Source organism: Somniosus microcephalus, chromosome 12, assembly GCF_052327205.1.
Source record: "Somniosus microcephalus isolate GS21.2 chromosome 12, FLI_Smic_1.0, whole genome shotgun sequence".
NCBI lineage: Eukaryota > Metazoa > Chordata > Chondrichthyes > Squaliformes > Somniosidae > Somniosus > Somniosus microcephalus.
Window position 1 is genome coordinate 163,077,113 of NC_140998.1, and position 21,966 is coordinate 163,099,078.

At 47.5% G+C, this 21,966-nt stretch overlaps 1 protein-coding gene across 1 annotated transcript in view; it reads left to right on the top strand.

Annotated features, from left to right (window-relative positions):
- LOC147109670 (cytosolic phospholipase A2 zeta-like) overlaps nt 1-21,966 on the top strand; it is a 193,610-nt gene that overhangs the window by 145,701 nt on the left and 25,943 nt on the right. Inside the window, exon 13 of the mRNA XM_086003756.1 lies at nt 14,765-14,987. Coding sequence (XP_085859882.1) covers nt 14,765-14,987 — 223 coding nt within the window. The remainder of the gene's footprint in view (nt 1-14,764; nt 14,988-21,966) is intronic.

Sequence of the window (21,966 nt, forward strand, 5' to 3'; positions counted from 1 at the left end):
CTAGGACATCGGTCCCGGCCCTGCCCAGGTGCAAACCGTCTGTTTTGTACTGGTCCCACCTCCCCCAGAACCGGTTCCAATGTCCCAGAAATTTGAATCCCTCCCCCTTGCACCATTCCTCCAGCCACATGTTCATCTGAAATATCCTTCTATTTCTACTCTGACTAGCATGTGGCACTGGTAGCAATCCTGAGATTACTACCTTTGAGGTCCTATTTTTTAATTTACCTCCTAACTCCCTATATTCAGCTTTTAGGACCTCATCTCGGTTTTTACCTATATCGTTGGTACCTATATGCACCACGACAACTGGCTGTTCACCCTCCCCTTCCAAAATGTTCTGCAGCCGCTCTGAGACATCCTTGACCCTTGCACCAGGGAGGTAACACACCATCCTGGAGTCTCGTTTGCGGCCGCAGAAACGCCTATCTATTCCCCTTACAATAGAATCCCCTATCACTATAGCTCTCCCAGTCTTTTTCCTCCCGTCCTGTGCAGCAGAACCACCCCTGGTGCCAGGAAGTTGGCTGCTGCTACCTTCCCCTGGTAAGCCATCCCCCCCATCAGTGTCCAAAGCGAGGGGGATGGCCACAGGGGACCCCTGCACTACCTGCCTGCGCCTACTACTCTGCCTGTTGGTCACCCGTTGCCTCTCTGCCTGTGCCACCTTTACCTGCGGTGTGACCAACTGATTAAACGTGCTATTCACGACGTCCTCAGCATAGCGAATGGTCCAGTATGTATCCAGTCTGCCAGTAGCTGCAGCTGGACACACTTCCTGCACACATGGTTGTCAGTATTGTCTAGTATTGTGCAATAGAAAGGGTTAATTAATAACCTTGTAGTAAAGGAGCCTTTAGGGAATTCTATTATGATAGAATTTTCCATTGAGTTTGAAAGTGACTTGGTTAAATCCGAATCTAGGGTCTTAAATCTAAACAAAGTAAACTACGTAGGTATGAGGGGTGAGTTGGCTAAGGTAGATTGGGAAACTACATTAAAAGGTATGGCAGTGGACTAGCAATGACCAGCATTTAAAGAATTAATACATCATTTACAACAAATATACATTCCTTTAAGGCACAGGAACCCCACAGGAAAAGTGGTTCAACTGTGGCTAATGAGCAGTTAAAGATAGTATTAGATCAAAAAAAGAGGCTTATAATGCTGCCAAAAAGAGTAGTAAGCCTGAGAATTGGGAGGATTTTGGAATTCAGCAAAAGAGGGCCAAGAAATTGATAAACGGGAAAAACAGAATATGAGAATAAATTAGCGAGAGACATAAAAACAGACTGCAAAAACTTCTATAGCTATGTAAAAGGAAAAGATTAGCGAAAGTAAATGTGGGTCCCTTACAGGCTGAGACAGGAGAAATTATAATGGGGAATAAGGAAATGGCAGAGAAATTAAACAAATACTTTGGGCTCGATTTTAATAGCCCTGAGGAGGCGGGTCGGCAGCGAAAATCGGAAGAAATGGCTTCAGACTGCCAACCCGCTCCCATGCGAATTTTGAGAGTGTCGGGTCAGCCGCTCCCAAACTGACCCGACGGGAACTGGTAGGACAGGTAGGTAAGGCAGTTAACAGCCTGTTAACTGCCTTGCTAATCCTATTTTTATAGTGGTTTCCCATTTTCGTGCTTCTGGATCCTGTTTTCTGTCTTGTTAGAAACACACCAGCTGCAAGGAGACGAGTTTCTCGAGGACATGATTTGTAGTCAATGGCGCAGCACTGTAAAAGCGCTCCTGTAACATGGATGACATTCAAATGCAACAACTTGGTTGTTGTAGGTTTGGGATAAGATTTTGCAAATCTACTGACCTTGTGACTGGTCAAGCTGACACCCATCTGCAGTGTTACCTGATTGGAATCATTTCAGGCCACTTTGAGTGTGCACTTGCAAGCTTCTTGCCTCAACTGAAATCTATAGCAACGGGATGGGAACCATTTACATCCTCTCATCCTGGTCGTCAGATTCGGAGGAAGAGCAGCCGTGGCAGCACCAGGAGTGCCAACCTCCTCCCCACCCACCTGATGATGCACAGGACGGAGGGCCTCAGCGCAGGGCTGCACCATGCCACAGGAGATACCCCCAACACAGGGTTTACAGGCAGAGGATCAGCATGACTGAGTAGCAGTGTCAAAGGAGGCTGAGACTTTCGAGAGAGGTAGTCGCTGACATCTGTGCAATGCTGCACCAACAACTAGAGCCCCGAGGAGCGGGTGGCCACTCCTTACCAGTGGCTGTCAAAGTCACCACCACACTCAACTTCATTGCTTCGGGCTCCTTCCAGGGATCAGCTGCAGACATCAGCGGCATCTCCCAGTCGGCTGCACACACCTGCATCATGCAGGTCACTCACCAATGCCCTCTTTGCAAAGGTGCACAATTACATCCACTTCTCCACGGATGGCCCAAGTGTGACCGTGCGTGCGGAATATGGCAGGCTTGCTAATGGTGCAGGGTGTCAGAGACTGCACACGTAGCCATGAGAGCCCCCATCACAACCCAGCTGTATTTGTCAACCGCAAGAGATTCCACTCCCTAAACGTCCAGCTGGTGTGTAACCACAGGAAGATCATCATGCATGTTTGCACAAAGTACCCTGGCAATTGCTATGACTCCTTCATCCTGCGCCAGTCTACTGTGCCTCAGCTCTTCAATGCGCCAACCCAACTTTCCGCATGGCTTCTTGGCGACGAGGGCTATCCCCTGAAAAAGTGGCTCATGACAGCAATGAGGAGGCCATCAAACGAAGCTGAGGAGCGGTACAATGTGAGTCACATATCCACCAGAAGCATCATCGAGCAAACCATCGGCTTGCTCAAAATGCGCTTCAGATGCCTCGACAGATCTGGTGGAGCCCTACAGTACTCACCAGCCAGTGTGTCCAGAATCGTCGTGGTCTGCTGTGCCCTGCACAACATCGCACAGCAGTGCGGCTTAGTGTTGCCAGATGAACAAGTGGCTCAGCGCACAGCCTCCTCGGAAGAAGAGGAAGAGGACAAGGAACAAGACGATGAGGAAGACTGGGAGCGACGCCTTGCGGGGCCAGATGTGGCCAATCCAGCAGCAGGCGACCACATTGCTGGCCATCAGGCAAGGGATGCACTCATCCATGCCAAATTCGCGTAAGCTTACACTTCAACCACAGGTGGCTGGCACATGGAGATGAATATAATCCAACATCCTCAAAACCCCAGGCATCATCTGTCCAATAAACGGTGGTTTGCGCTAATTGTCACCACCAACATTCTCTGAATGGAATTTGCCCTGAGCCCTCACTCTTGAACTTCCATTTCCCTGAACACAGAGGCCACACTTTAGGTGATCCCAGCAGATACTAAAACCTTTTCGACACTGAACCCATGTGCATCTGCACACACACCTCGAGCTCAGCAACTTGCAGCCCAGTTGCCTTGGTTTGCTGAAGAGGCCTCCTCCTTCCGTTTCCTCTTGACGTCCTCTAACTTCCTCCACAAGAGCATGGAGGGAGCCCTCATTGAACTTGAGTGCAGCCTTAGTTTTTGGTGCTGCCATTCCTGCAGCAGCCAGCACTTTTAACAGAAAAAAGCTAATGCTTCTGCAATGGGGACATGGCCCCTTTAAATCTTTACTGAAACAACGCGTCATCAGAGGCGAGAATCTGACACTCAGCGAGCAGTTGCCTGCAGGGACCCGCACGTCGGCCGTAACGAGGCCAATCAAACTAAAATCTCATCTGCGGGGCGGCAGCAACCGGGAGCGAGTCCAGAAGACGCCGAGCAGCGGGCCCGCCCTCAACCCGCCTCCTTCATTGAAATCCAGCCCTTTGTGTCTGTCTTCACGGAAGAAGACGCAAAAAAACTTCCCGGAAATAGTGGACAGGTCTAGCGAGAATGAGGAACTGAAAGATATTAGTATTAGTAAAAAAGTAATACTGGTGAAATTAATGGGACTTGAAAGAGGAGGCAACAGAGATAGTGGATGCATTGGTTGTCATTTTCTAAAATTCCATAGATTCTAGAACGGTTCCCGCGAATTGGAAGGTAGCAAATGTAACTTCACTATTTAAGAATGGAGGGAGAGAGAAAATGGGGAACTACAGACCAGTTAGCCTGACATCAGTAGTAGGGAAAATGCTAGAATCTGTTATTAAGGACATGGTAACAGGGCACTTAGAAAATAATAATAGGATTGGGCAGAGTCAACACGGATTTATGAAAGAGAAATCGTGTCTGACAAATCTGTTAGAGTTTTTTGAGGTTGTAACTAGCAGAATAGATAAGGGGGAACCAGTGGATGTGGTGTATTTGGATTTTCAGAAGGCATTCGATAAGGTGCCACACAAGAAGTTATTAAACAAAATTAGGGCTCATGGGATTGGGGGTAATATACTAGCATGGATTGAGGATTGGTTAACAAACAGAAAACAGAGAGTAGGAATAAACGCGTCATTTTTGGGTTGGCAGGCTGTAACTAATGGGGTACCGCAAGGATCAGTGCTTGGGCCTCAGCTATTCACAATCTACATCAATGATTTGGATGAGGGGTCCAGATGTAATATATCCAAGTTTGCTGATGATACAAAGCTGGGTGGGAATGTAAGTTGTGAGGAGGATGCAAGGAGGCTTCAAGGGTATATAGACAGGCTAAGTGAGTGGGCAAACACATGGCAAATGGAATATAATGTGGAGAACTGTGAAGTTATCCACTTTGGTAGGAAAAATAGAAAATCAGAATATTTTTTTAAATGGTGAGAGATTGGGAAATGTTGGTGTTCACAGGGACCTGGGTGTCCTTGTACACGAATCGCTGAAAGTTAACATGCAGGTACAGAAAGCAAATGGTATGTTGGCCTTTATTACAAGAGGATTTGAGTATAAGAGTAAAGATGTCTTACTGCAATTTTATAGGGCCCTGGTGAGACCACACCTGGAGTATTGTGTACAGTTTTGGTTTTCCTAAGGAAGGATATACTTGCCATAGAGCGAGTGCAACGAAGGTTCACCAGACTGGTTCCTGGGATGGGGGGATTATCCTATGAGGAAAGATTGAGTAGACTCGGCCTATATTCTCTCGAGTTTAGAAGAATGAGAGGTGATCTCATTGAAACATACAAAATTCTTACAGGGCTTGACAGGGTAAATGCAGGGAGGATGTTTCCCCTGGCTGTGGGGTCTAGAACCAGGGATCACAGTCTCAGAATAAGGGGTCAGTCATTTAGGACTGAGATGAGGAGAAATCTCTTCACTCAGAAAGTTGTGAATCTTTGGAATTCTCTACCCCAGAGGGCTGTTGTTGAGTATATGCAAGACAGAGATCGATAGATTTTTGAATATTAAGGGATATGGGGATAGTGCAGGAAAGTGGAGATGAGGTAGAAGATCAGCCATGATTTTATTGAATGACAGAGCAGGCTCAAAGGGCCAAATGGCCGACTCCTGCTCCTATTTCTTATATTAAGAGAAAGAGGGTGGCTATGAGTAATGTGGGCAGACGCAGGTGATACTGTAATTGGAAATCGGGAAATGACATACTTATTAAATAGCTAGTTTGTATTGGTCTTCCCAGTAGAGGATGAGGATATAATACCAGAGATACAAGGAAAATTAAAATGAAATCAAGGGAACGAACTAACTAGATTTAATATCAGTAAAAAAAAATGATGATGAAATAACTAATGTTACTAAAGGTAAACAAATCTCCCAGACCTGATGGTTTCCACCCCAGGGTATTAAAAGAAGTAGGTGAGGAAATTGTAGATGCTCTGGTTCAGATCTTCCAAAACACTCTCGATTCAGGAATTGTCCCCTTGGATTGGAAAACTGCCAATGTCATTCCATTACTTAAGAAGGGTGGGAGAAATAAACTGGGAAATTTTAGACCGATTAGTTTAACGTCAGTTCTGGGGAAGTTACTAGAATCTGTTATTAGGGACAGAGTGACTGAGCACCTGGACAAATATGAGCTGATCAGAGAGAGCCAGCATGTACTTGTAATGGGTAAGTCATGTCTGACAAACCTAGTTGAATTTTTTGAGAGAGTGGTAGATAAGGGAGTGCCTATGGATGTTATTTATGTGGACTTCCAGAAGGCATTCGACAAGGTTTCACATAAGAGACAAAAATGAGAGTGCATGGGATTGGAGGCAACCTATTGGCTTGGATAAGGAATTGGTTGGGAGCAGGGATAATGGGTATGTACTCAAATTAGGAGGATGTGACTAGTGGTGTCCCCCAGGCGTCTGTATTGGGGCCTCAGTTTTCACTATATTTATAAATGAATTAGATGAAGGAATAGAGAGCCTTAAATCTAAGTTTGCTTACAATACTAAGTTAGGTGGCGCAGTAAATAGTATAAATGGGAGCAGAAAGTTACAGTGGGACATTGATAAATTAAGTGAGTGGGCAAAACTGTGGCAGATGGCGTTCATGTGGGAAAGTGTGAGGCCATTCAATTTGGACCTAAGAAAAATAGATCAGAGTACTTTCTAAATGGTGAGAGGCTGAGAACTGTGGATGATCAGAGGGATTTAGGGTTTCCAAATACAGAGATCACTAAAAGTGAGTGGACAGGTACAAAAAATAATTTTAAAAGGCTAATGGAATGTTGGCCTGTATCTCGGGCTGGGATACAAAGGGTGGAAGTTGCTTTCCAGTTATACAGAGCTCTGGTCAGACCCCAGCTGGAGCACTGCCTTCAGTTCTGGGAACCACACCTCAGGAAGGATATACTGGCCTTGGAGGGTGCACAGTGCAGACTCACCAGAATGATGTTGGGGCTAAAAGAGTTAAATTATGAGGACAGGTTGGACAGACTAGGCTTGTATTCCCTTGCATATAGAAGATTAATGGGCGATCTAATTGAGGTGTTTAAGATGATTAAAGGATTTGATAGAGTAGATAGAGAGAAACTATTTCCTCTTATGTGAAATCTTGTCGAATGCCTTCTGGAAGTCCACATAAATAACATCCGTAGGCACTCCCTTATCTACCACTATCTCAAAAAATTTAACTAGGTTTGTCAGACATGACTTACCCATTACAAGGGGGCGTAACCTCAAAATTAGAGCCAGGCTGTTCAAGGGTGATGTCAGGAAACACTTCTTCACACAAAGGGTAGTGGAAATCTGGAACTCACCCCCCACCCCCCCCACCCCCTAAAAAGCTGTTGAGGCTGGGGGTCAATTGAAGATTTCAAAACTGCAATTCATAGATTTTTGTTAGGCAAGGGTTACGGAACCAAGGCGAGTAAATGGAGTTAAGATACAGGTCATCCATGATCTAATTGAATGGCGGAATAGACCTGAGGGGCTGACTGGTTCCTCACCCGCCAGCATCACATTCCCTTACAGCCTTTCTGAATGATAATTAAAGGGACAGTTCAGTTGTGTTTCGCCCCAGGCCTGACGCAGTGGCTGATGGTGTTCTTGGGTAGGTCTGAAGAAACCATGCACACTCATAGAATGGTTACAGCACAGAAGGAGGCCATTCGGCCCCTCGAGCCCGTGCCAGCTAGTCCCACTCCCCTGCCCTTTCCCCGTAGCCCTGCAAATTTTTTTCCTTCAGGTACTTATCAAACTCCCTTTTTGAAAGCCACGATTGAATCTGCCTCCACCATCCTTTCAGGCAGTGCATTCCAGGTCCTAACCACTCGCTGTGTAAAAAAAGTTCTTCCTCATTATTATGTCCGTGAATAATTGAGACACGGACTGCAGGAGTGGAACAAAATAAGTCTTTACTGGTGGAAGTCAATAGTGAAACTAAAAACACAGAGGCTCACTAGCGCCTTTTATACAGGGGTGGTCACTGCCGGTACTGCAGTCTGAGACCAGTTATTCTCTTAAAGGTACATACACAACAATTCCTCCCCTTTTAGATAAACAGTACATAACATTCATTTAATAACTAAATGATAACTAATTACAATCACAATTACTGTTGCTAGATACATTGGTTAAGTTTAAGCAATTATAAGTTCAGCCTTTGAGGAGGCTTCCTGATTCTGTCTGGATAACGCCTCTTTGGGGTATCAGGTTCTTCTGGCAATGTTGAGTCGGGATCAATGTCGTTGTTTGGTTCATCTGCTTCCAATATTACCAGTTCTGCGGTAGCTGCAATTGGAACGTCGATTTCATTACCAGGTGTATCAGATTGTGGTGTGGAGTTGACGTTTTCCAGTGACTCTAGAATCTGGTCAACATGGCGTCTTACAATGCTCTCCCCAACGTCCACATGAGAGGTCCTTGTCGTGTACAAATCGTTCCTGGCTGCCATTTCTCAGTGCGGTAGTCCCGGGCCAAAACTGGTTGACCTATCTTAAAACTCCTGGTCGGCCTTTCATTCATATTCTGAAACTGCCTGTTCTCCACATCTCTTCGGACGTTTGGCTTAACCAAATCCAAGCGGCATCGTAGTCTTCGATTGAAGAACATCATGGCTGGAGTTTGGTTGGTAACCGCATGTGTCGCATTCCGGTAGGCAAACAAGAAGTTGTCCACCTTGTGTTGTAGGGGTATATCTTCATTACACATTGCCTTGATAGCCTTCTTGAATGTTTGGACAAACCTCTCGGCCAATCCATTAGTGGCTGGATGATATGGGGCAGATGTGTAATGCTTAACACCATTGTTCTTTAAGAACTTCCGGAACTCTTCAGACACAAACTGTGGTCCATTGTCAGAGCAAATCTGTTCAGGCAGCCCATTCCTGGCGAATATGGTTCGTAAAACTGCGATAGTTTTTTCCGTGGTGGTTGAGGACATTTTTATTACCTCTGGCCACTTTGAATATGCATCCACCGCAATTAAAAACATCGAGTCCATGAAGGGACCAGCAAAATCAATGTGCACCCTTTGCCATGGAGTTGAGGGCCACTCCCATGGATGCAGAGGAGCTTGTGGTGGGGCGTTTTGGACCTTCTGGCATCCTGCACAGCTCTTGGTAATCTCTTCGATTTCTCTATCGATTCCCGGCCACCACACAAACGCTCTGGCTAAGTTCTTCATTTTTACCCCACCCAGATGACCCTCATGAAGCTCATTGAGCACTCTATCCGTCAACTTAGGTGGAATTACTACTCTGGCTCCACACATCAAGGTTCCTCTGCACACTGACAGCTGTTCTCTTCTCGGCGAGAATGCTGGCAGCAGTGGTTCGCCATGTGCTGGCCATCCCTTCACCGTTAAATCATAGACCTGTGATAGTGTCGGGTCATTCTGTGTTTCCTTTTCTATGTTTGCATTCGTCACAGGGAGACATTCGACTATGGTCGAGTGGAATAACTCCATTGGATCCACTGCAAGGTCGTCTTCTTCCACCGTCGGCAACGGTAGACGTGACAATCCATCAGCATTTCCATGCTGTTTAGTTCCTTTGTACTCGATGTCATATTGGTATGCCCCTAGGAAAAGGGACCATCTCTGCAGCCGTTGTGCTGTCATTATCGGTACGCCCTTCTGAGGGTTGAAAATGGAGACAAGAGGTTGATGATCGGTTAGTAGAGTAAATTTTTGACCGTGCAGGTAGTGATTGAACTTCTTCACCCCCCACACTAGGCTGAGGGCCTCTCTGTCAATCTGGGCGTAGTTACGCTCGGCAGAAGTTAACGAGCGTGACGCAAAAGCTATCGGCCTCTCTAAACCATCAAGGAATTTATGTGACAGTACCGCCCCAATGCCGTAGGGAGACGCATCACACGCCAGTCTGATCAGCAGTGCTGGGTTGTAGTGAGCCAATACTTCCCTTGACGTGATTAAGTCCTTACTCTTCTGAAAAGCACGCTTACAATCATCGCTCCATTTCCATGCTACCCCCGTTCGTAGCAGGGCGTTCAGTGGGTGCAGAATTGTCGACAAATTCGGCAAAAACTTATGGTAGTAATTCACCAATCCGAGGAATGACCTCAGTTGCGACACATTTTCAGGCGCTGGGGCCTTAACAACCGCTTCAATTTTGTCAGGGGACTTATGTAACCCCTCTTCATCAATCACGTGGCCACAATACGATATCTGTTTCTTAAATTCGCACTTGGGGCGGTTGGCTCGCAGCCCATGTTCCCGTAGTCTAGTGAGCACCTGTTCTAGGTTGTTAAGGTGTTCACTGTCATCTTCACCTGTCACAAGGATGTCGTCCAAGTAACACTGAGTCCCCGGAATCCCTCGCAGGACTTGTTCCATCGCTCTTTGCCATATCGCCGGAGCCGATGCTACTCCGAATACCAATCGACGATACTGGTAAAGACCTTTGTGAGTGTTTATCATGAGATACTTCCTAGAGGACTCTTCAACCTCCATCTGCAAATATGCTTGTGCTAGGTCAATTTTTGTAAAACGCTTCCCTCCAGACAGTGAGGCGAAGATGTCTTCTATCCTTGGAAGAGGATATTGTACTGTGTGAAGGACTGGGTTCACCGTCACCTTGAAATCCCCACAGATGCGAATCTTCCTTGGCTCCCCGGACTTATTGCTTAACGTTTTCTTCATGACGGGAACGATGGGTGTCGCCCACTCGCTCCAGTCGACCTTAGACAACACGCCCGCCTTCTCCAGATTCTCCAGCTCTGCCTCGACGGCTGGGCGAATTGCATATGGTACCGGTCTTGCTTTGAAAAACTTGGGAACTGCATTCTCTTCTATTTTTATCGAGGCGGTTACGCCTTTAAGCGTGCCCAGTTCTTGTTGAAATACCTCTTTGGCGTTAGCTAAGATTGTTGACAATCGTCCAGGAGTGACGTCTTCATCTTTTTTACCGTCCACCGTCATTGCATGAATGGAGTGCCAATCTAAGTTTATCTTCCTGATCCATTCCCATCCCAATAACGGTGGTCCACCATTTGGCAGTATGTAGAGATACAATTTCCGTATTTTCTTGCCGTTGTATTCGACAGGCACCCTTATTTTTCCTCTGGGGTATACTTTTTGCCCCGTATACGTCATCAAGACGATGGATGTCTCTCAAGGGTATGTGTGAAAATAGCCGCTCGTAGTCTCGTCGATTCATGACGGTTAGCGCTGATCCTGTATCCAATTCCATTTTAACTTGGGACCCTGCTATCGTGAGGGTGACCCAAATGGTTCGGTGATCCTCTTTTGCGATTACATTGTGAAGTTTGAGACAGCTTAGTCTCCTGTTCCCGGATTAGCTATCGCTCATCTGGTCTTCGGAACTACTGTCCGTCATCTTTTGTACTTTCTTGTACGGTTCCTTAGTAGCCTTTTTGTTGTCGCTGGTCGTCTTCCCAGACCTGCAAACTCGTGCAATGTGTCCCATCTTCCCGCATTGCCTGCATATTTTGTCTTTGGACCAGCAGTCCTTCTGGTCATGGTTAGTTCTGCCGCAGCGATAACATTTTGCAAATCCCCGTGTCATTTCGTGGGTGCCGTATTCCTGTGGTTTTTGTTGAATTTCTGCCGTTCCCCTGGCTGCTGCTTCATACGATACTGCCACGCTGAAAGCCTTATCTAGCGTCAGCTCTTTCTCTGCGAGTAACTTCTTCTGTATTCCTTCACTCAGGAGTCCACAGACAAATTTGTCCCATAGGGTATCTGCCAGTCCTGCTCCGAACTGGCAGTGCTTTGATAGCTTGCGTAGTTCCGTAAGATACTCAGCATTGCTCTCATCTTTGTGCTGAGTTCTCCTGTGGAATTTAAATCTTTCTGCTATCAACAGTGGGTGCAGGGTTTAGGTGTTCCTGTAGGACAGCAACAATTTCGTTAAAACTCTTCGCCTTCGGTTTGGCTGGAGTAATCAGGTCCCGCAATAGGCCGTACGTTCTAGCGCCCATTAAGTTTAGCAATATCGATGCCTTTTTCTCCTCCGCTATTTCGTTTGCCTCGAAATATACCTCGACTCTTTCCACATACGTGGTCCAGTCCTCTATTGTATTATCAAAAGCAGTGATACAGCCAGTCTTTGGCATCTTGCAAATCTAAAATGCCGCCTCCCGCACTTTGCCGCCTTCCCCGCTGTTGTTAGCGCTGCTTTCCACGGTTTCTTGCGCGTTTAATATTTTTAAATATTATTTTCCCGTCGTGGAGCGGACCCTCTGGGACACTTCCCTCCCTCTTCTTAGGTCCGAACGCTGCCCGGCTTCGAAGCACTGTGTGCTCCACCCTCCCTCTCTCTCTCTTTGCTTCCCGACTCGCTGCCCGGCCCTGTTACAGAGCCACCCGATCGAGCTCTAGCCCGCCGCAGCCCAGGAAGGATCAGTGCACTACCTGCCACCAGCCCGATTAGCTGGGAAACCACAGACCGGGGAACCAAGCCTGGCTCTTGACAGTCTCTCCTGCAAGTTTTCAATCCGACGATTTGGAGGGCGGTTGCCCACGGTCGACGCCCGTTTCTCGAGTTCTTTGGATTCTATTTTTTTTCTTTCTTCTGGCTTCGACCTTCAAAAACGTCGTCTGAGGTGCTGCCGGGTTGCAGGTAAGTTCGTTTCTTACTCGTCGCCAGTATTACGTCCGTGAATAATTGAGACACGGACTGCAGGAGTGGAACAAAATAAGTCTTTACTGGTGGAAGTCAAGAGTGAAACTAAAAACACAGAGGCTCACTAGCGCCTTTTATACAGGGGTGGTCACTGCCGGTACTGCAGTCTGAGACCAGTTATTCTCTTAAAGGTATATACACAACACTCATGTCGCCTTTGGTTCTTCTGCCAATCACCTTAAATCTGGTTCTTGACCCGTCCGCCAATAGGAACAGTTTCTCTCTTATCTACTCTGTCTAGACCCCTCATGATTTTGAATGCCTCCATCAAATCTCCTCTCAACCTTCTGCTCTCAACGAGCTGATTTTGTCGATGGTGCTCCCACTGGCCCTTTGTGCCCCCTGAGGTGGGCGGGGGAAAGAGAGGGTCACAAAAATCAGTCAGGATTCCCGCTCCCGATCTCTATTCAGTAACCCTCACTGGAAGTGAACATCAGATCCGCACAAACCATGGCGGTCGCGGATATTTGATGCACAAATGGAGAATTAATTAAAAACTCTCCAGTGTGCGACTGTGGCCACTCAACAGACCATGGAACATAGAACGACTCAATGCCCGATTCTCAAATATGAAGGAGGCATCACAGCGATACACTCCGTTACTCAGGTGTGTCAGCCGTGGCTCAGTGGGTAACACCCTCACCTCCTAGTCAGATAGGTTATGGGTTCAAGTCCCACTCCAGAGCACAAAAAATCCAGGCCGACACTCCAGTGTAGCACTGAAGGAGCATTACACTGTCGGAGGTGTCGTCCCACGGGGAAGTGATGCCCCTCCCCCCAGGCCAGTGTTCTGAGTTCCCACCAATAACTCAGCTGAAGTCAGTCAAACTCACCTTGTGGGGAAGTCCAAGAACAGCAACAACTTGTACTTGTACAGCGCCTTTAACTGATGCGCTTCATAGGACCGTTATCACACAAAATTAGACACTGAGCCACGTAAGGAGATATTAGGACAGTTGGAGGTTGGTTTTAAGGAGCGTCTTAAAGGAGGACAACATAAGAAGTAAGAGCAGGAGTGGGCCACACAGCCCCTCAAGCCTGCTCCGCCATTCAATAAGATCATGGCTGATCATCAACCTCAACTCCACTTTCTCGCCCGATCTCCACATCCCTCGATTCCCCTAGAGTCCAAAAATCTATCAATCTCAGCCTTGAATATACTCAAAGACTCAGCATTAACAGCCCTCGGGGGCAGAGAATTCCAAAGATTCACAACCCTCTGAGTGAAGAAATTCTTCCTCATCTCAGTCTTAAATGGTCTACCCCTTATCCTGAGACTATGCCCCCTAGTTCTAGACACTCCAGCCAGGGGAAACAACCTCTCAGCAGAGAGCGGTAGAGTGGCAGAGAGGCTTAGGGAGGGAATTCCAGAGTTTAGGACCTAGGCAGCTGAAGGCACAGCTGGCAGGAGTGGGGTAAAGAAAATTGGGGATGCAGAAGATGCATGAATTGGAGGAGCGCAGAGATCTTGGAGGGCTGGAGGAGGTCAGAGAGATGGGGACGGGCGAGTCCACAGGCTGAGCGGTGGGTCTACAGGCTGTGCCCTTCCCAGGTTGCTAGCACTGCCACGACTGAAAAGGCATTGTAATCGTATTCATCCCTCAACTGCCTGCCTTCATATTTCACTTATTGTAAACACTGTGGGGGATCTTCTGAGTTGGGGGCATAAGGGTTTTGAGGACTTATCTGGCCTAACATCCCTGGGGAATAATCAGCCAGGCTCTCCACAGTGATGTTAATATTCACCATCTAGACTCACTCATTAAAAATGGCCACTAGGGTCAGGCAGGTCTTGGTACGTTTGAAGCTGCACATGCAGAACTGTGTGTCTGGACCGGGTGCGACTGTGTCTGGACTGGGTGAGACTGTGTCCCGGGCTGAATAGTCAATTGATGCTCTAAGCTCATGTGTGATAAACAGTCACTTCAGGTGAGGTGTTACAGAGCTGCTTGCATCTGTGGAAGAATACCCAATGCCTTGATGGGGATGGAAGAGGCGGAGAGAATGTTGGCTGTGGGGTGGGGGCGGGGGGGGGGTGGGGGGGAAGATGGGAATAAATGTCCTGATGGGGAGCAGTGATCATAAATAATATAAGCAGCATATTGGATGTCATCCCATTCCTGAGGCTGAGGACAGTGCACACACCAGAAACCTGAAATAATATTTTTTTTGGTATTGCGATTGGTAATAACCATATAGAGATTACCGTGAATGTGCTACCTCGTAACATGTTAACCTGACAAACAACCTGCTGTCAGTTACAGGTTTTTAAACAAATGTAATTTCTCACCAGGTGTATGTCTACACTGTATCAGGATACTGATTGGTCTCTCAAGGATCTGAAAGGGCCAATTGGGAAAGCCAAGAAGCATGTGATCAAGAGTAAGACCAGCGCCCTGTCCAAGGATCGCTTGGGGTATTACATCAGTGCTTTGGTAAAGAAGAATCGATCAGGGCATAGTGTATCCATTACAGACCTGTGGGGGCTCATCATTGAATCCTGTCTACATGCGAAGGTACGGTGTTAGATAACCTTCTCCATATATCTATTAAATTAAACATTGGCTGTCCCCTACCTGTGGTCATCCTGCACCACGTATGGTGGTCATATGAAAATGTACTACTTTGGTTTGGGATAAGCTTGAAATGAACCAGTCAAGTGGTCAGAACCAACACTCCTATTGCCATGACCAGATGTTTTTTAATCTGAGCAGGAGATTTGACTGCTTGATCTCAGACTCATTGTGGAGAGGCACCAAGCAGAGCACAGGCACATCTCCATAGAGTTTTCCATGGGTTCCTCACAGACACCTTCCAGCAGACCACGGCAGAGCCCAGGAAAACAATCAGTTGCCTTCCTCCTGTGTGGCTCAGGGAGTTCTTGGTGAAATTAAACACCAAATTATCAAAGAAAGAACTTACATTTATAGAGCGCCTTTTACAACCTCGGGACATTCCAAAGCACTTTACAGCCAATGAAGTACTTTTGAAATATATTGTCATGTTGTCATAGAGTTATACAGCACAGAAAGAGGCCCATCGTGCCTGCGCCGTCCATCAAGCCCTGTCCAATCTAATCCCATTTCCCAGCATTTGGTCCATAGCCTTGTATGCAATGGCATTTCAAGTGCTCATCCAAATGCTTCTTGAATGTTGTGAGGGTTCCTGCCTCTACCACCCTTTCAGGCAGTGAGTTCCAGACTCCAACCACCCTCTGGGTGAAAAAGTTCCTCCTCAAATCCCCTCTAAACCTCCTGCCCCTTACCTTGAATCTATGCCCCCTTGTTATTGACCCCCCTACTAAGGGGAAAAGTTCCTCTTTATCTACCCTATCTATGCCCCTCATCATTTTGTACACCTCAATCAGGTCCCCCCTCAGCCTTCTTTGCTCCAAGGAAAACAACCCCAGCCTGTTTAGTCTTTCTTCATAGCTGAGGCGCTCCATCCCAGGTAACATCCTGGTGAATCTTCTCTGCACCCTCTCCAAAGCAATCACATCCTTCCTATAGTGAGGCGACCAGAACTGCACACAGTACTCCAGCTGTGGCCTCACCAGCGTTTTGTACAGCTCCATCATAACCTCCCTGCTCTTGCCTTCATTAGCCGAGGCATAGAATATAAGTATCCCATATGCCTTTTTAACCACCTTATCTACCTGTTCCGCTGCCTTCAGGGATCTATGCACATGTACACCAAGGTCCCTCTGACCCTCTGTACTTCCTAGGGTCCTACCACTCATTGTGTATTCCCTTGCCTTATTTGTCCGTCCAAAATGCACCACCTCGCACTTTTCAGGGTTAAATTCCATTTGCCACTTTTCCGCCCATCTGACCAACCCGTTTATATCGTCCTGTAGCCTGAGGCTTTCCTCCTCGCAATTTACCACCCCACCAATTTTCGTGTCATCTGCGAACTTACTGATCATACCTTTTACATTCTCATCCAAATCATTTATGTAGATCACAAACAGCAAGGGACCCAGCACCGATCCCTGAGGTACCCCACTGGACACAGGCTTCCAGTCACAAAAGCAACCTTCGACCATCACCCTCTGCCTCCTGCCACTCAGCCAGTTTAGGATCCAACGTGCCAAGGCACCCTGGATCCCATGGGCTCTTACCTTCTTGACCATTCTCCTATGCAGGACTTTGTCAAAAGCCTTACTGAAGTCCATGTATACCACATTCACAGCATTTCCCTCATCCACACACCTAGTCACCCCCTCGAAAAATTCAATCAGATTGGTCAGACATGATTTACCCTTGACAAAGCCATGCTGACTATCCCCGATTAATCCTTGCCTCTCCAAGTGGAGACTAACTTTGTCCCTCAGAATTTTTTCCAATAATTTCCCTACCACAGATGTTAGGCTCACTGGCCTGTAATTCCCTGGTTTATCCCTGCTACCCTTCTTGAATAATGGTACTACGTTAGCTGTTCTCCAGTCCTCTGGTACATCCCCTGTGGCCAGAGAGGTTCTGAAAATTTGTGTCAGAGCCCCTGAAATTTCCTCCTTTGCCTCACACAACAGCCTGGGATACATCTCGTCCGGGCCTGGGGATTTATCCACTTTTTGGCCTGCTAAAACCGCTAGTACCTCCTCCCTCTCAATGCTAATATGTTCAAGTATATCACAGTCCCCTTGCCCGATTTCTATGTCTACATCGTCTTTCTCCATAGTGAACACAGATGCAAAAAATTCATTTAAAACCCCGCCTACATCATCTGGCTCTACACACAGATTGCCACTTTGGTCCCTAATGGGCCCTACCCTTTCCCTGGTTATCCTCTTGCCCTTAATATACTTATAAAACATCTTAGGATTTTCCTTTATTTTGCTCGCCAGTGTTATTTCATGGCCCCTCCTCGCCCTCCTAATTTCTTTCTTAAGTATGCCCCTGCACTTTTTATACTCCTCTAGGGCTTCCTCCGTCTTTAGTAACTGCCAAAAGCCCCCCTTTTTTTCCTAATGCATTTTTGTATATCCCTTGTCATCCAAGGTTCCCTTTGCTTGTTGGTCCCACCCTTGACCTTTACGGGAACATGTTGGCGTTGTACTCTCTCTATTTCCCTTCTGAAAGTCTCCCACTGCTTTGATGTGGATTTTCCTATAAGTAGCTGCTCCCAGTCCACTTCGGCCAGATCCTGCCTTATCATATTAAAATCGGCCTTCCCCCAATTTAGAACCCTTATTTCCGGGCCGTCTTTGTCTTTTTCCATGACCACCTTAAATCTCACTGAATTATGGTCACTGTCGCCAAAATGCTCTCCTACTGACACTTCCACCACTTGCCAGGCTACATTCCCTAGAATTAGGTCCAGTACCGCCCCCTCTCTTGTAGGACTTTCTACATGTTGGCTCAAAAAGCTCTCCTGGATGCACTTTAAGAATTCTGCACCCTCTAAGCCTTTCACACTCTGACTATCCCAATTAATATTGGGGAAGTTGAAATCCCCCACTATTATTACCCTATTATTTTCGCACTTCTCTGAGATTTGCCTACATATCTGTTCCTCTATCTCCCCCTGACTGTTTGGGGGCCTATAGTACACTCCCAGCAAAGTGCTTGCCCCCTTTTTGTTTTTAAGTTCTACCCATATGGCCTCATTAGAGGAACCCGCTAATATATCATCCCTCCTTACAGCAGTAATTGACTCCTTAATTAATATTGCAACACCCCCTCCCCTTTTACACCCCCCTCTGTCTCGCCTGAAGATTCTATACCCTGGAATATTGAGCTGCCAGTCCTGACCCTCCCTCAACCATGTCTCCGTGATAGCAACAATATCGTACTCCCATGTGTTCAACAACAACTTCAGTTCATCCACCTTATTTGCAAGACTCCTTGCATTAAAATAAATGCCTTCCAGCCTTGCCATATTCCCTTTTGCCTTCACATATTTGCTCTGCCTTCCCAGCTGACTTGTTTTTTCCTCCGTATTTGGCTGTAAATCACCCCCTACTATAGCTCCACTATGTATCCCATCCCCCTGCCAAGTTCGTTGTCATGAAGGAAGCACACAGCCAATTTGCGCACTGCAAGGTTCCACAAACAGCAATGAGATAAATGACCAGATCATTTGTTTTTAGGTGTAGGTTGAGAGATAAATATATGTTCACCTGAGGGGCCAGACGGGACCTCAGTTTAATGTCTCATCTGAAAGACGGCACCTCCGACAGTGCAGCACTCCCTCAGTACTGCACTGGAGTGTCAACCTAGACTATGTGCTCAAGTCTCTGGAGTTGGGCTTGAAACCATAGGCAGTGGATAAGCTTCCTCGACATGTTGGAACACCAATGTTTCAGGAGGCTCAGGATGTTGCATCAGGTGGTAGCAGACATTTTCAGCCTGCTGGAACAAGTCTGCTGCTAACTGGACCTGGTGGCCACGCTTTACCAGTGGCTGTCGGAAACATTTGCAGAATCTCGCAGTCGCGGCACACAACGCATAAGACAGGTGACTGATGGCTTCTTTGCCAGGGCTGGCAATTATGTCAACTTTGCCTGCAATGGCGCCAGTCAGAATGAGCGGGCGCTTGGGTTTGCGGCTCTCGCTGGCTTACCACAGATGCATGGCGTCACCGACTGCACACGTGGCAATTACGGCACCCCTAGATCACCCAGGAGTATTCATCAACTGCAAGGGCTTCCACTCCATCAGTGTGGAGCCACAAAAAGAGCTTTATTCAGGTGTGCGCAAGATTCCCGGGCAGCTGCCATGATGCTTTCATTCTACGGCAATCCACCCTGATCTCTTCGCACCTGGAAGCAGAGTTTGGAGACAAGTGATACCCACTTAAAACGTGGCTGATGACACCTTTCAGAAATAAGGCCCAGGAGCGATACAATGAATGCAATATGATGACCAGATGTGCCATTGAACAATCCATCAGCATGCTGAAGATGCGCTTCAGGTGCCTGGACAGATCTGTAGCTGCCCTTCAGTACGCACCAGCCAGAGGCTCCAGAATGGTTGTGGTGTGTTGCGCTCAGCGCAACATTGCGTAGCAGTGAGGTTTGGACTTGCAGAAGGAACAAGGCGCAGAGCACAGAGCCTCCTAGGATGATTCCAGGGTGGAGGGAGAGGAGGAAGATGAGGAGGCGGAAGGTGATGCGGGCAATGCACCACCAGTAATGCACATTGCTGCCCGTGTTGTCCTGATATATGCGAGGTTCACTTAGGTTCCGCCTGTGAACCCATCTAACAACCACATGCAAAAGCCACTTTAGCTCCCCCCACAAAGCCACCAACACAAAGCAGTCCTGCAAACAACCAAGCATCCCTTTCACAGTCCCCCATTGCTTGGCATCAATTCATGTCTTCCCAATCATCACACAACTAAAAAGACCACTTGCCAGCCAGCAGCCAAGAAAGGGTAAGACGAAAAGTGGTGCAAAAGAATAATATTTACGTGGCTCAAACAGACAACAGAAACTTAACAATCTAACAACGTGTAACACACCCATGTGCGACGACAAATCTTTACTCTTCCTTTTCCTGGATTTCTATGTGGTGCAACCCCTGTAGCTTCAGCAGAGGTAGAGGCGAGCTGCACAGATCCCTGCTCTGATTGTTGAGCTGCTCTTGGCAGACGTCCTGGATTTTGGAATCTGTGAGGGCCCTGCCAAAGACTGCTCCACCTGTACCTGCGCAGGGGCAGATTCGGCCATCAGGACACGAGGCAGCATGTGGGGCATTGACTGAGGCGGTGGGGGGGGGTGGGGGGCAACGGGTGAGAAGTGGAAGCGCTTTGAGCTGAGTCCCCACGTCTATGTCCCCTTTCACCATCATCCCTCTCATGGCTCTGCCGCACTTTCCTGCGTGCAATACGCTGGAGAACACTTTACTACAGATCAGCGGGGCGCTGAACGGCCAAGGCTAGGGTATCATTCATCCTATTTAAGGTGGCATTCAGAATGTGCAAGCCATTGGTGAAGGCCTACATGCACTCGTGTGATTGCCGTGTTTGATGCTCCATGAAGTTGGCCACTCTATCCATGGATGAAGACGTCATCGCAAAGGCCTGCGGCATCATGCTTGAGACGGACTCCTCCAATCTCTCTGCAATCATGCACAATGCACTTGGAAGACCTGCCAGTACATCGCACATTCTCTGCTGCTGCTCCAGAAGTATCCTCTTTTTGCCGATGGCCAACGGGATACAACATCTGCGTCCAGCTGAGCAGAGCTTGGAGAGTCCTGATTCCTCCGACGTGGACTCTCCACTGCTGTCCCTGACTCCACCATCTGCTCTTGCTCACTTGTGAAGTGCGAGTCATCATGTGAAAACCCATTAGCTCTCTAACTTGTCCCACGGAAGTGTGAGTATCTGAGCTGGTGCATGGTCTGCATAAGTCCTGTGACGGTGCACCCTCGGAGGGAGTGAGCTCCTCTGAGGAGTCATCGGCGTGGGCAACCTGGACCACCACCTGCTGGACGCGTGAAGGCCCTGTGGGAGGTAAAAGACATGAATGAGTACTGTGAAGGTAAGAACGCTTGAAGTTATCATTAAGCACATGATCATATTTCAGTGGCTGTCGACATTAAGTCCACATGACTGAGTGTTGTATGCCGAGTGGCTGTCTGATATTTAATTCTGTCACCAGGTAGCTGGCAAGCCCCCATCTCCGACGGCCAGGCACATCGAGACTCCACTGATCTCCAGCGCCTTCTCTGCAGATGTTAATTGAGAGATGACTGGACGACCACCTCTGGTTCTCTGCCTCTCTCTGGTGTTCTCTGCTCTCTTCTCCTGCAAGGAGGGAAAGAAGAGACCAATGAATGAGAGTAATGGAATGTGTTCACCCGATGGATGGAGATACTTTGGTGAGGGGGACTATGAGGGAGAAGCATGACATTGCAAAAGGATGAGGGTGATTGTCTGTGGTGGAGGGATAGATGAGGATGTGAGGAAGTGCATAGACAGAGAGGGTTGGGTGTACCTGCAAGGTAAGTTGGTGTGCGGAGTAATGTTCTGGACTAGGCTTGAGAAGGCAGAGTGAGGGGGGTTAGGGCAATGTACCATTACTCTCACCTTTCCTGCCTTGCTGAGGTCATTGAACCACTTCCTGCATTGAATCCAGGAACGTAGCACCACGCTCCTGATGCTCGGCAACCACCAACCACGCCTTCTTTCTTTCAGCTGCTGGCTTCTCCCTCCCGTCACTAGAAAAGACAAAAAAAGAAAGACTTGCCTTTATATAACGACCTCAGGACGTCCCAAAGCGCTTTATAGCCAATGATGTACTTAAAAAAAAAAAAAAAAAAAAAAAAAAAGTCTAGTTACTGTTGTAATGTAGGAAATGCAGCAGCCAATTTGCGCACAGCAAGCTCCCACAAACAGCAATGTAATAATGACCAGATAATCCGCTTTTGTTATGTTGGTTATGGGATAAATATTGGCCCAGGACACCGGGGATAACTCCCCTGCTCTTCTTCAAAATAGTGCCTTGGGATCTTTTACGTCCACCTGAGAGAGCAGATGGGGCCTCGG